The sequence below is a fragment of the Nestor notabilis genome, unplaced genomic scaffold (genome assembly GCF_000696875.1).
Source record: "Nestor notabilis isolate BGI_N333 unplaced genomic scaffold, ASM69687v1 scaffold2286, whole genome shotgun sequence".
NCBI classification, from domain to species: Eukaryota; Metazoa; Chordata; class Aves; order Psittaciformes; family Psittacidae; genus Nestor; species Nestor notabilis.
The window spans coordinates 12,278-27,871 of NW_009934034.1; the positions used below are offsets into that span (position 1 = coordinate 12,278).

The 15,594-nt window shown below is 42.0% G+C and overlaps 1 protein-coding gene across 1 annotated transcript in view; it reads left to right on the forward strand.

Moving 5' to 3' along the window:
* The window catches only part of LOC104407757, a gene marked incomplete at its 3' end in the record, with an annotated part of 57,507 nt that overhangs the window by 10,071 nt on the left and 31,842 nt on the right, over positions 1–15,594 (forward strand). Inside the window, exons 2-4 of the mRNA XM_010017128.1 lie at positions 7,295–7,453; positions 7,755–7,897; positions 13,664–13,717. Coding sequence (XP_010015430.1) covers positions 7,295–7,453; positions 7,755–7,897; positions 13,664–13,717 — 356 coding nt within the window. The remainder of the gene's footprint in view (positions 1–7,294; positions 7,454–7,754; positions 7,898–13,663; positions 13,718–15,594) is intronic.

Below are 15,594 nucleotides of genomic sequence, written 5' to 3' on the forward strand. Positions count from 1 at the left end.
ACAGAACTCTTTCACTGAGCAGCTATACCAACAGCTGTCTTTGTTTTTCCTTTTGAAACAAAATAGAACAAAAAAGTATTTGGCTGTTACTGCTAGAGAGAGACATTTAATCTCTTAAATCTGCAAAATATTTTGCAAAACATAAATATATAGTTACTTCTGGCCTGTCTGTGACCAGCATTTATGTTGACATAACTTGCATTTGGGATCACTTCAGTGGTGTTTGTTGGTTTTGCTTGTTGGTTTTGCCTGGGTGTGGTATTTTGATCCTGGATATTGTAGTAGTCATTTAAGTGCTTGGGGTTTGTGACTTAGTCACTTATATAATATGGCATATATGGGATGTCACTGGTGCATTCAAAATTAAAAAACAGTCTGACAAGCATATTTTGGCTTTTAAAATTTGAGGGAATTATTTTAGAGGCTTTGAGCAGCAGAAAATATCAAATAGCTTTTAAATGCCTGTTTAAGCATATGAAAGGAGAAGCCATGGGGATCCTATCAAAACCACCCTGATGTTAATGCAGTTTGTACTGGCAAAGCATGCTTTTGCTAGTAGAGTTTATTTGACTTTGGAGAATGAAAGGACTAGTTGCCTGGTACAACAGTGTTAAGACTAGGTCTGTGCCTGTCCAGAGCTACCAGGCAGGAACTGCATCCCCCCAAGCTATCAAAGCTGTGACAGAGTTATAGTCACAAAAGTACCTGGGATGGGTTGTTCAGGGACTATGTAGGATTTGGGATTTTTTGGGTCCCAGATGTCTTTTCAAAACAAGGCAGAGTTTCCATTGGCTGAACACTTGTATTGAGACCATTAATAAACTCTCTTACACATCAGCATCCATAGTGGCTCACAAAGTTGCAGACAGGAGTGCCTGGCAGGTCATGGAGAGTATTCATTTGCCAGAAGACCGAATATGATGTTTTCTAAAATTTGCTTTGCCAACTCTGCCAAGGGCCAAGTTGAACTTGTAGATCTGTGAGGTGATGCCTTGGGCTGCCATGTGGTTGGACTCTAATTCATTAAGTCTCTAGTAAGGATGAGCAGGAACATGCCTTACTTAGCTTTCTTGCTGTGCTTAACCCAGTCAGATTTAAATGGGAGTGTTGGACTAAGCAGGGGCTGGCATCTGAGTAGTTCGTGTTGCCTTTATTTGGTTAATTCCTGCTTTTGGAGATGGGGCAGTGTTGGGTGACCATTCGTTTAGTAGCTGCCATGCCTTCTAGCTCATGGGTGTATCCTTACAGTGTTTTACTAAGTGCATATATGGGTTGTCTTGAAGAATTAAGTGTCAGGGAACCTCTTGGAAGGTCTGAAGGAAATTGGTTTAAGTCATTGAAATGTATCAGCAATGAAATTAAACATTGTAGAAATATGGACAAATATTTAGTAACCATGTGTTGTGAGTGTCTCATTAACTGATAACATTGTTCTATCCCATGTTATCAGTTCTGGAGATAAGCTTCTATTTCTTCTCACATTTATGCTGCCCATAAAGCAGGGTTATTTGAAAGATTCCTTTGCATATCTAGATCATGATCAATGCTGGGAATCAATGGAAAATCCTCTTGGCAATAGCAGAGGTAGCAGAGGTGTTGAAGCCATCGTAGTCTGATAAAGGTAAGTAGTAGATGGAAGTATTTTGTGTTGGAAAAGTTTGTAGCAATATTGTTCTGTCCAGCGCTTTCAACATAATTCATTTTTCTTTTTTACACATAAAAGGAACCATTACATGTTGAGATAGCTGTCAGTGGGGAGTCCTAAACCTGTAGAGGTGTTACCCGCACAGTTGTGATGTTCTCAGAATCCTGCGCACCATGGGGAGCTGGGTTAAATATAAATAATGTACATGGTAACAAAACTAGACGTTTAGTCAGAAGTAAAAATGCCTAGTAACAAGGCAGACACTCTTTAACAGGAAAGGGGAAAGCTATACCAAGATGTCCATATCTCGGAATTCACTTAGATCTCTCAAGTGAAACTAGTTCTTGCTGGATCCTGGATGGGAGGTATCCAAGGAGTCATGGATGTGCTGATGAAAGTTCAGTGAGGAATACTTTCTTTCTGTGCTGGTAGTAATCAACTAGCTTATCAGGTGATAAAGGGCAGTTGGAAATGTTTTATTTTTTGTAAATAAAATTGAGGGTCTTCGTTCTTCCGTGTATAAAGCAATATGCAAGTTTTAATATAAAATTAAAGACTTTCTAGCCTTGCTAACTTCATGTTTAGTTGAACATTTTAGTTGATTTAGTTGGCCATCTAGTTGATCAACTGGCTAATAGATGTAAATTTAATTAAATGCAGTACTTCTCAAAACCTAAGCTATGGAGTGTTTTTGTAAAAATATGTCAAAATAAGCTGATTTAAAACATCCAGCCTCCTTTCTTACTGTAAGCCAGATCAATTATTCTGGGAAACTGCCTGCATGCTTTTTTTTTTTTTTTTTTTTTAAATTTTCCTCAAAATAAGAAAAGATTAATAGGTACTTAGGTTTTAAAATCAAAATGTGCGATTGTGTTGTGTCATTGTTATTGTGACAGTGATGAAGTGTGACGGTTTGCATTCTAGATTGAGCTCCAGTGCCTCCAGCCGAGCTCAGCCAGCTGCTGCTGCCTGCATGCTGGTTGTTGGACTTCCTGGGTTGCAGCCAGCCTCCATTTCCATCCTTTCTATTTCTTTTCCTGGTGCCCATGTTGAGAATAAAAGGAGGTGCTGATGGTCGACTGTTCTGAAAGCCCACAAATGCCACCTACTTTTCATTTCTCTCTAGCTGTGGAAGTAGGAGTTGCGTGTTTCTACTTCCCACAAGTGCTAACCCTTGGCTAGTTTGAAGGGGTTCTCTGCTCTGTGTGTGGAATTGCTGGTCCTGTTTGGGTGCCTCCTTCCTTGCCTGATACAGTTTTGGGGTTGTTTAAACCCAAGTCTCCTTCAGAAGGCTGCAAGTAATGAACAATCACCTTTCCTCAAATTATTACTTCTGTATTATTTTCCATTGGAAATGGCAGAACATCTAGAAATCCCAGGCAAGTGATGGCTGCATCCACAGATATCAGCTGTACATCACCTTCCAGTACCTGAGGGGGCTGACAAGAAATCTGGAGAGGGACTTTTTACAAGATCATGTAGGGATAGGACAAGGAGAAATGACATTGAACTGAAAGAGGGGAGATTTAGATTAGATATCAGGAAGAAAGTCTTTACTGTGAGGGTGGTGAGACACTGGCACAGGTTGCCCAGAGAAGCTGTGGCTGCTCCATCCCTGGCAGTGTTCAAGGCCAGGTTGGACGGGGCTTTGAGCAACCTGGTCTTAGTGGAAGGTGTCCCTGCTCATGGCAGGGGGCTTGGAACTAGGTGATCTTTAAGGACCCTTCTAACCCAAACCATTCTATGATCTGTTCAGCTAGATAAACATACCCAAATAAGTTCATTTGCCGTGTGTTGTGAATACTTATGTGAATTGCTCTGTGTTCAAGCTTGAGTGGTTCTGTGCATGCGGATGTGCTTGGTGCATTGTGGTTGCTTCAAGCCTCCTCTTAGGATGCATCAACCACCCTCACCTCTCTGTCACTGCACTTCAGTCTTCCTTCTGCTGAAGTTATATTATATTTATATTATATTATTTACTTAATGTATTTAGTCGTTGATTATTTTAGTGCTTAGAATGTACTTTGTACTTCTCTTTACCCTAAGAGTCTTTGTTATATCTTACAAAAGCCATGACTGTAACACCACAGAAGTAAAACTTCTGACATACCTGTTGCTGAAATAGAATTTAACTAAGTTTGTGATAGCAGTTATTTCAGAAAGGATAGTCTAAATAGATCCTATGTTATCTATAGAGTAGTAGAGTTGTCAAGTTACAGTTTGCTTTGTGGAATGATGTCTGTTTTATCCAGTAGAATATTAATGCTGGGCAGCAGGGACAGGAGGAAAGCCCATCATGAGAAGTATTTCTAACTTCCAGTTTTAAGGGACAGGTGCATTACAGAAGCACATACTGAATCTAGTTAAAACAGATGGCAACCTTTACTTAGCTATTTTTCTTTAGAAGGAGAAATACAAGAAATTACAGTCATGCAGAACTTGATGTGTTCCAGTTGAATGCTAATTGTGACAGTTGTCTGTGGCTTTGTAACAGGGGTGGTTTTGTTTAGCCATAAATGCCATGGCCAATGGGGTCAAATACTTATCCAAAGTGGCTGTGTGTAAACTGGCTTGCAAGCCAGCTATGTCAAAGCAGAGTTTGTTCATTTGAGTAATTTTTTTCTTTGACTTTGTGTCCGAGTCTGAGCAGATGAAAAATCCCACCGAAGAGCAAGCCAAAAGCTTAAATGCTAGAAATGAGCAAGTGCCTCTCTGCGTGTCTACCTTTCAGCACGGAAGGGTGCTTCTCCACCCTTTGCTGTTACTGTGCATTATTTTTGGCAGTAGTGGCCCCAAAGTTTCTGAACCAATGGCCACGGCAAGTGCTGGGGCAGCTCTGCTCTGCAGTGCCCAATTCTGGCTCTCTCCTCACTTCCCAACTCACTAGACTTCCCCCCCGCCCCGAATTTTAGTTTTCTGCTCTTTTTTTTTTTCCTCCCCAGATCCTTCTGAATTACATGTTGATTTAGCTTCCTTTTTATCCCAAGTTCTTTAATTCATAGTAGTATTTTCTGTGACTTGCTGTCATAGAAACGAGGGCTTTAGAAGACCTTACGAGCTCGTGTAATCCATTTCACTACTTCAAGGAAAAAACTACTCTTTTTAGACCAACTCTGGCAGACATGTGTCTCATCTATTTTTAAGAACCTCCAACAAAGTGGATTGTGTGACCTCTCTGGGTGATCAGCCTAGTGCCTTGCTTTTTAAATAATGTTCCTAAGATCATGCCTGTTGCAGTTTAAGTCAGATTCCTTCACCAGAATGTCTCTGAAAATCCTGTCCAGAGCAAACCGTGTTGCCAACTCAAAACTATTCTGTTCATATCTCTCTAGACCATACTTTTACTTTTGGTGTTTGTTTTTGAACTTACTCTCTTGACTCTTAGGGCATTTGCAAATCACTTAAGTTTAGTTCCATCTCATCATGTGGTCCATGCAGGTAGTATTGCCTTGTTTGCATCGGCTGAAACCTAAATGTGTGGTTGCGCTCTTGACATGTTACACCTGCAACTTCCCTCGGACAGTCTCCTTCCTGAAAGCATGTGCAGATTATGAAAAGCTTGATCATATAGAAAGAGGCTGAACGATATTGCCCTTACCATTACTGAACAAGGAGGCTGCCTCTTCATTTCAGTGTCCTGTTTGGAGACACTCCTCGTGGCCTTTAATCTCTTCCTCGGCTGGTCTGAACTGGCACCTTGGTTTGACCCTCTGGGTGTCCTGGTGTCTCCTCTGCTGAATTTGGAGGATCCCTCCCTCCTCCTGCTCATTTGCCTGTTGTTATATGTGAAAATTGCTTTTTGTCTGTGACGGGTAAAGTAGCAGTTTTCATAGAATTTGATTTGAGTGGGACCTTAAAGGTAATTTAGTTCAAGCCCCTCCACCATTGGCAGGGTCACCTTCCACTAGACTGGGTTACTCAAAGCCCCGTGCAACCTGGTCTTGAACACTGCCAGGGATGGAGCAGCCACAGCTTCTCTGGGCAACCCGTGCCTGTGTCTCACCACTCTTATTGTGAAGGCTTTCTTCCTAATATCTAATCTAAATGTACCTTCTTTGAGTTTAAAGCCATTCCTCTGTGTTCTGTCACTACAGGCCCTTGTAAAGAGTCCCTCTCCAGATTTCTTGTCAGCCCCTTTAGGTACTAGAAGGCTGCTCTAAGGTCTTCCTGGAGACCTGAACAACCCAACTCTCTCAACCTGTCTTCATAGGAGAGCTGCTGCAGCCCTCTGAACATCTTCATGGCCTCCTCTGGACTCACTCCAGCAGGTCCACATCCTTCTTATATTAGAGCTCCAGAGCTGAATGAAGTACTCCAGGTGCGGTCTCTCAAGAGCAGAATAAAGGAGCAGAATCACCAATCTTGACCTGCTGGTCATGCTCCTTTTGATGCAGCCTGGCATACAGTTGCCTTTCTGGGTTGTCTGTGCACAGCGTCAGCTCGTGTTGAGCTTCTCATCAGCTAGGATCCCCAAGTCCTTCTTAGGGCTGCTGTCAATCCATTTTCCACCCACCCTGTATTTGTGCTTGGGATTGCCCGGCCCATGTGTAGGATGTTGCATTTGGCCTTGTTGAACTTCATGAGGTTCACATGGGCCCACCTCTCCAGCCTGTCAAGATCCTTCTGGATGGCATCCCTTCCCTCCAGCGTGTCAACCACACCACACAACTTTTTCTCTTACTGTACCAAATGTTTAAAGATCTTTGCTTATATACAGCTTTTTAAACACTCTTTTCTCACTGCTTTTGTTTAATTCCATGAAGCAATCTATGTTTGTGTTTGTGAAGGATACCATGTGTAGAAAACTTGCTTTGTAACTTGGATAGCTGCATTGCGAATAAATTGGCATCACACATTTTCTGACTTGCAGGTACAAGCTTGGACCCAGGGAGTGTAGCCAGGAGGGGCTGGAAGGCAAAGCAATGATGACATGTTCAGTATCCAGGTGGAGGGCCAAGAGGGCAGCTGCACGGTGCTGGGTTGCATTCCAATGTGCTGATCCATGGAACAGCATTGGCATATGCTTTGGAAGCTGCTGCTTGCTCTCCTGGCTGTAGGGAAGGGGCTGGGGTGATGGCAGTAAAGGAAGGGGTGAGTCTTTGCAGAGTATTTTTGTATGATTGTGGCCTATTCTGAGCAAGCTAGACATTTGGAGCTTGGCATTTCTTTGTGATGTCTTTGTGTACTGTGCTGCCTCTGGTAGTGCAACAGTTAATTATTCCAGAGTGGGTTGTTGAGAATTTTTTCATCCTCCTGATTCCTGAACGAGTTAATTAAATTGTAGAGAAGTTATATTTTCTCACTATTTGGGGGCTTAATGGGGTGGAGGCTTTGGAAACAGTTTAACAATTTCACATTTTATGTGCTCTAATGAATTTCCCAGTATTTTGGAAGGGTTGTATCCAACTTTAGTACCGTAATTTCCAGAGTTTTATTTATTCTGAAATAAGTTAGCAGTGGATTAAGAGGCCCAAAGAGCCAACAGATGACAAATGAACTAATGAAGACATTGTTTCTTTTGGATAAAGAGCATGACTCACAGTTGTGACTTGCATTTATGTACTGCAGACCATGAATTTTACTAGGACCAAGCTGTCAATGGGGTTCCTCTTCCATCCCCTGCTATTTCAAACCTGTATTTGATTTCAGGTGCAGAAAAGAGAGGATATGCAAGGACCAGAAACAACTCCGAATCTGCAAGAACTCCCCAGAACTTCGATAGGAAGAGACAACTCTCTGACTCGCAGACAGAAACAATGAACAATTCAGACAGCAGAATAAATCCTAGACAACTGGGAACTCCCAGAGGTATTAAAGCAGAGTGTGTACAGGCTTCAGGAATAAGCTGCCCTGAAGCATGTGCTCAGCGCTATTAAAAGATGGGCTGAGATGAATGCTCTTAACTCTAAAATGAGCTGTAAAAGACTGTTGATTATTTGTAAAATATGATTATTCCAGGCTTTTCGGTGCTCTGAAGTTGGGTGCCAGTATTTCTACGTAAACTGTTCTCAGAAGTTCAACTTTGAATATAAAGCCTATGTACAGCTGCTCTTAAGATATGTAGACAAGATTGGTGGGCAAGATAATACTTACAAATTTTTGTTTGCAGGAGGATCCTATGCTGCTGTCCCAACATCAGGTGATAGAAAGACTCTAAATAAACCCACCCGAGGGAGGAAGAAGAGTGTATTTGAAGCCTACATGTCTAAAGAAGATGTATCAGCAGGACTGAAAAGGGGAGAGCTAATTCAGGTGCCTGGAATATAAAATGTCCATGTTCTTGTCATAAGTCTGTGGAAATCACAGGCAGTTGTTGGAAATCAGTGTCAGTTGTTTGCATGACAGGGAACTGATGTACCATTTGTAGATACTAGAAGAAGATTTTTTTTCTCTTTTTCAGAAGGTTCTAGAAGTGGAACAAAATTTTTATGTTAAGCTGAAATGTAGTTTTTTTGTTTGATTGCACCAATTTTACAATTCTGTAAGATTCCTGATGCACACTCATGCTGAATTGCAGAGTTCTGGTTGGATGGTCTGCTAGCCATGATAGTCATTGTTGTGGAGACACTTGCTTTTACAAACAATGCCCAAAAACACAGGAGGTGCTGGCAGCCTCTGTCTTTTTCAGTGTAAGTAAAAATAAATGCCCTTAGCAAGATACTTCTTGTTGAAATTCCTTGTAAAGATGTTAATTAGTCCTCAGCAATGAGGTGCAGACAGCTCTGCTTCCAGATCTCCTCTTCTTTTTTCAGTCTATCTACTCTTCCCAGAAGTCTTCCTCCCACAAAAAAAAAAAGGGAGAGTGATGGTGCAGGTGGTGCTCTGGTCCCTGGGGTCTCGTAGGACTGCGGCTACCAGGGCACTGCAATAACCAGTTATAAACTATGATGTAACTGGTTAAATTGGTATCAAATGGTGAGGCAGTGGTACACACCCTTGATTTGCTTGCATAATTTTCTTTGCACCCCGCTAAGGCCATAGGGCTGATGCAGCCACTGCTGACAGTGTGTAGTTTACTGAAGTAAGGCACAGATAGTAGATGGAACTGAAGAGCCCATCAAGATACAGAAAATCATTTGCATGTGTGTGTGCGGTTCTTTGCCTTGAACAGCTAACAATAAACATGTTCTTATGTTATAGATTCTAAAGATCAAAAATTGGACTTCGTGCTTCCATTTGGAGCCGGAAAACTGCAGCCATAATTAGGCAGCAATTCTTCTCTGAATGTCTAGTAAAATGTGGGAGAGGGTCTGCTGTATGCGTGGGTAGCTGGATCTCGGAAAGGGTTTTGCGTAGAGGCAGGCACAGCTGAGGTTTCCTGAGGAGTAGGAGAAGAGGATAGCATCCTAGAACCACTGTTCTGGTACCATCCTCAACATGGCATGGTGTTCTTCAGGACACACCTGGTATTCCAGGGAGATTAGACTGTTCGCGGGAAAAAGGCGCATGAAAGTCAGTGAGGTCGTGACAGACACTCATGCTGGGGTCTGGTTTACCCAAGCACACACTGGTGCATTGCCAGTTAGTGTTGTAATGCCAGTGAGATACTACACTTTCATCAATACACTGAATTTGCAAATGGCATCACCTCGCTTTTTGTCTGATTTCTTGTTATAATTGCATAGTAGTTCTTGTATAATATAATACAATGGCATAATTTCCAGAGGTGTAATGAGGATTCCACATATAAGATTACCTGGTTCTGTCCTGAAGACCAATCTGATTAGCTCTTAATTTTCAGAAAAATGACTATGTGGCATATCCCTGCTCATGATCAGAGTGGTCCACTGGACTACCCAGACCTTAGGCCACTGCCTTTTTAAAGACCGTCATAGACATTCACAGTAGGAAGCAAATGGTGAGGGAAGAAATGGGAGCCTCATGACTTCTCCCCATGGCTGCAGTGGCATACGGCAGCAACTTAAGCTTCTACCTTAAACTTCAGGAGTGTTTTCAGCAATGCAGCCTGATAGCATTAAGTGCAGTGTGTGTAGATGGCCTATGAGGTGGGGTGCAGCTGCAGATAAGGCACATCAGACTATGACTGCTACCTGAGAATCCCATTGAAATACTGAGTCCCAGCGGACCTGTGGTTGCACGCTCTCTGGCAAAAGAATCCTTAATTCATGTAAATGCATAGTGTCTGCTTCAGGTCATGTGCTACATAACTGGGAGAGTCATACTCTTCCATACATATTTCTGAAGCTATATCTATTTTCTTTTCATCCAGTTCCACATCTCAGGGGAAGAGTAGATGCTGTAGAAGCTAGGTGGAATCACTTAGGACTGAGTGTCAGATCATGAGAATCCTGGCTCAGCATCTTTCATCTTCAGCTCATTCATCTGTATGATCTCATCAAGACCATTCATAATTGCAGTCTCAACCAGCATAGGTGAGATCCTGAAAGCAACTTCAGTGAATAGACATATATTCAGCACTGTTCTGTACAATGGCAAGAGACATAGTGAGCAAATACCTGTTGTTTTAATCCCCAAAAGCAGGGCATTGGTCTGGTGTGTAAAACTGCAAAAATGTTCCACAAGAGCCTGTGGAAGAGGAAAACAAACCTATTGGTCTGAATCTGGTGGTCCTGAGCAAAGTTGAGTGCTAGCGAGACAGCAGCATGATCCTGAGCAGGGACTGTTCCCTGGAGCATCCTGGAAACAGTGGATCTGCACATATTTGTGTGAGAATTTGAGAGATTTCTTGGAGGGAAAAGACCCTACCATGAACTCTGAGGATGTTGCAGGACACTGGCAATGCAGCTACTCATCTCAATGCTCCTGAAAGCTCAACCCGTGGAAAAACTGCTGGCAGATGTAGAGATCACTCAGATAAAACATGAGTGCCATGAAGATTAAGTAGTCCTAGGTCAGGAAGAACAACAGTCTTATCTTTATGGGTGCTGATGTCTGTCAATAATAATAGTCTTAATAGCTTCTGGTACTGTATCTGACATAACTCAGTTTTTGATAAGTAGCACGGAGAATTTTGCCCTGCAGGATTCCTGGATTCATCTAATCATGTGACGTGTGTGGAAGTGTCCTTCTGAAAGAAAGGGGATCTGAGATTAGGCACTTAAGAGGGCGTAGACTTCCACCTTCCCTGCCTGTAAATCTGTCTGCAGTGAGCATACACCAAGCCTATCATGTTGGATGGAATCACATTGGATGGTCCAAAGGCAAACAAGATTGAGTAACTCTAGCATAGCTACAGAAGTAGATGGTGTTGGCTACACACGATGGATTTAGTCAGGTTATGTAGTAAGGAACACTGACCCAAAGGACCATAATCATCCCATGAAGCACCAGGCAGAAACTCATGTCTGCTCCACACCGACAGTGTCTCCCAGACCCTCCATGCAGGTCTGCTGGGGAGCAAGAGTGAGCAGCTTACAGAGGTGCAGAGCCTGCTCTGCCATTAAGAGGCTGTTTTTCCTTGGGAAGCTGTTCTTTTGTGGGTGTGAAGGCTGGGGTTTCCCTCATTTTCATGGATTGTTTTTTCAAAGGTGGCCTTGGTAGCAAGCAGATATTTGAACCCCGGCCTTTTTTGGTGTTTTGTACATACAAACAAACCTAGTCAAATGTGTTATGATAGCTGTTACATACTACTGCTTGATTTGAGATGCTTGAAGTTTAGTCTCAGTATTGCCTGCCCTGGTTCTAGCAGAGCAACTTGAGAAATCATGATCCTTTTGTATCTCACTGTGGAAGCTCAATAAGGTTAGAAACTGTTTTGCAAGTATGTGGGAAGCTGACTTGAATCATCAGAAAATGTTTTAGAAACCTTCCTGCAAATGTTTCTCTTCCCTTTCAAAACAAAAGCCCTACTGACACAAGCCCACTGATAAATATAGCAGCTATTATTTGCAAACTATTGTAAAATAATACAACATCAGTGTGACATCATGAGACTCTGCAGCCAGATCCTCACCCCCTAATACACATATGAGAACAGTTGTTCATTGCAGATGGGGAGAGTGACTGGTTCCAGATATGATATCACAGCGTGAAATGTACAACATTGTAAATAGGATTTTCGTAGGCACAGATAATAGGGCCTGTCCGCTTTCTAAGATAAATTTTGGGAGTTCCTTGCTTAAAGGAAAGAGCAGAAGTATTTTAATGCTACTTGATGTAAGAATTCTAATCTGATCATAATTAGGTAGTGCATATAAAATGTAGAGAAACTTGCTGCATAGTGAATATGGTAACACTTTGCTCCTCTGTGTGTTTGCTGGAGCTGGGCATCCATGTGTGTGTAGCCGCTCTGGCGCCTCCTGGGCTATGGACACAAAACCTGATTTTTCACGCGCATAATGGGTGTTTGCACCTGGCTGATTGACAGCTGTCCAAAACTGTTTGATGGAATTCTGCAGAGTAACACAGGATATCCAATCATCTGCTTTGAGCTGGTGGGTAGATGCTGGTATGGGAATTCTTTGACTTGTTGTCAAGCAGGGCAACCATCCCTTTTCAGTTTTTCCCTTCTCTCTGTAGCATCTTTCTTTACTAACAGCATATTGGTTTTGATGGCTGATTCTGGGAAATAAGAGGAGAAAAAAAGACCATTGAAACTTTTCCATCAATGAGTACCAATGTTAATAGAGGTTGATGACAGCGAGTTAGCTCTCACTTTTCCTAAGCATAAAATATCCCCAGGGTCGCTCCCAGTGGGTCATCCTTGTTTTTGTGCTGTTGTCCTGGGTTGTGCCTGGCATGTGGCTAGTTAATGCTAGTTACATAAGGCATAAAATTAAGACATCACAGTGAAGTATTCAGATAGTGCCTAAAGAATATACGTTATCTGGTGCTGGTATTTCCAAACTTAAGCAAATAAAAACAATGGAAAACCTTCATAAATCTGCAAATTCTTAAAGGCAGCAAAACTTTCACATGTAATCAGCTTTATTTTCCTATCGTCTTGAGCGTTTCCCAGAATACATAAAAAAATTAAATGCTGCAGTAAATCTTTAAGGAAGCAATTCCTGTGAGAGGTTCCTATGATTGCTTAACACAGAAGTGCAAACAGATGGAATCTGTTCATATAACAAATTGGCCAGCGTTATTTCAAATACACAAGTGGAGAAAGTTTTGAAGTTTCAGCCCAAAACAGAAGCCTGTCTGAAGGCAGATACCTAGTTGCATTTCCATAAGAATCCAGTGCTGTCAGCTTTAACTACAGTCACCTGGATCACAATTCCCAGGACCTTCTTGGGATGATGGTGGCACTTGGTTGGCTCTTCCTTTTTCTTGGATGGACCTGAGCACAAGCTGCAAAACTGGTTGGTTTACTTTGGAGGGGTGATATGAATTTGTGGCAGGTGACTTGAGCTTTGACTTGGCAGATGACAAAGCAGAAATAGATAGACCATGGAGTTGCAAATGTATTTAAGATGGTTTGACTTTAAACATGTTTAAACAGAATTTAATCCTGTAGACTTTAAATGTTTGTTTTTGGAAAATCCTTTTGATTCTTCTTTGGAAATGTTCTTTATCACAGAATTACTGCTACTGTCTGTTTGCAGGAACAGCCTAAGCAGCCAGAACCCCATAAGGCTGATACCAGCTGCCATGCAAGTTCACCAGACCAGCTTTTCCTCTTTCCTTCTGCCCTCAAAAATAAGCGAAATCAACATTCTGCTTTTCCAAAACAGAGCAAAACAAATTGTTTCTATTGTCTGTTTAATGAAGCTAGTGGATGCTCAGCAGAAAATGTATGAAGGGAGAAGGAGGGCTTGGATCCTCAGTTTACCCAGTAGCAGCAGCAACTAATGATTCAACATCTTTTCAATGACAGACTGCAGTATATCAGCTTAAGCCTATCATGAAACTGCGTTTTGGCTTGAAATTGCTCAGATGCTAAGTTGTCAAGACTTGAGATGTATAATGAAAATTTAGATGTATCTTTCATGTTTCACAGCGGATATATTACCCACAGCTCTCTAATTTAAGTGATGTTATATAAAATGAGTAAGATTCAGGCATAATCTTCCTCCTTCTTCTCTTTTTTTTAAGGGACCCTTGAGAATAAATCCTAAGAAGTACCATGAAGCCTTCATTCCATCTCCAGTAAGTGTAATTTTATAATGCTTTAAAGTTCATAAGTAAAAGTGCATTAGGATAAGAGTTATGCTGTGCACAAGAGGTCACTCAGAGGTGAATGAGTTGGAATAAATGAACATGATCTGGATTTCCTTTTAAATCAGATATTCCCAAACAAATCCAGCTTTTTCATACCTCACAGAACTACTTACTTAGCTTGTGCTGAAATTGGGGGTACTGCTGGGTTCCATAGAAGCCAGCTGAAGTCAGGTTTGAGGACCACCAAATAGCGTAATTGGAAACCCGTGGTTTATAGCTGCAGAGGTTTTACAGATTTTCCACTGATTTAGGTTAATCTTCCCTAAACAAATATGCTTTCCATTTCCAACCTGCTGCATGAGCTAATTTGAAAAGTCATTCCAGAAATAATATGCGTGATTCCTTTTCATGTGCCCGCTTTTTCACAGATTCTCTCTCTGTTGGCTTGGGATGTGCTTTTGTCACAAGGAACTGGCTTGTACCTCTTCTTTCCTTATTTTGACAGAAAAGAAGGGCTTTTGCAATTTCAGAGACTTCTGGTAGGGAATGTGACCTCACAGCTGGCAGAGCCAGGGTTTTTATCTGGGACTGACTTGGTCAAAATGTTGCCATCAGCGAGAGAGTTTCATATTGAAATGTTTTGTTGGTGTGGGGGAGAGAAGGCAGAGCCTGCCCTCAAACAGTGAAACACTGACTCTGTTGTTGTTCCTGCTGCTGACAGTGCTATTGTTTTGGGGCTTGGATTGAAAGGCTTGAAATTTGTGGTTTGTCATTTCATGTTGTTGATTCGGGGTAATGTTTTGAAGCCCAGTTTGTTAGAGAAGACGAGCATTACAGAGGTGGAGGAAGGTAGGGAGTGCACAAAGTAGATTAACTAGAGGAAGAAGTACTGCGCAGCTCTCTGGTAGATTAGGAGAGCAGCACTGTCTGTGAAAGGAACTGTGATCCTTACTTTACAGGTGTCCTTGCAGGTGTGTAAGTGTAAGCTGTTAAGTGTATTCTCTGATATTACAAAATGCAAGGTTAAATGAGAAATACAGCCACTCGCATAAGTTGACTTGGATGTGAAGCTTTACCCCTAATCACACCTAGTATCCATCTGTTGCCTTTTACGGTCAGTTGCTCTTTGTTCTGCAAGCAGGAACACACACATCAAGGAAGATAAAGTGAGGCTGTCATCTCAGCTGTCTTTCTACTTTTCTGCCCTTTTTGGAGCTAAATACCAGAACCAGCCTTGTTTCTGATAACAAGCAGAATGAACACCTGGATGAGGATGACTCTGGCTGGTGTGGACACAGTCGTCCCTTTAAGACAGGTGTTTTAGGAAGCTTATCCTTTGTATAACATTATTTGGCATAATGGAGGGTTTACAGCCTGTCATGTTCTGCAGGACTTCCCATTTTTGCCAGATGTTGCAAGAGCTGCAGCTGTGAAAAATCAGCCTTTGTCTCCTGCTGCTGACTAGGGCACTGCACCCCTTTCTCTTCAGTTCTGACTTGGCTATGGCTTTATGGAGTTCAAATGCAACAGCTGTTCACCTTCTAACACCAGAAGTCCCAGAGTGTTTCTTGCTGTACATGTGCTTTGTCTGCTTGTCTCATTGTTGCATGAAGAGTTGATGGGAAGGCCCAGGACCTTTCTGCTGAAAGCTACCCAGAGAATAGATCTGACCATTTAAATCTGTGCCACACATCTGTGTCTCCTCTGCACACAGTAGTGTGATTTGAAATCATGGCATTGTCAATGTGAAGAATAATACTGCTGAGCAGGAGTGGTGGAGTGACTGTGGCAGTGCTGTGCTTGTGGAAGACACTTCCAGAGCAGATGAAAGCATTATAGATCTCCTTCTTGTCAGAGAGGGACAG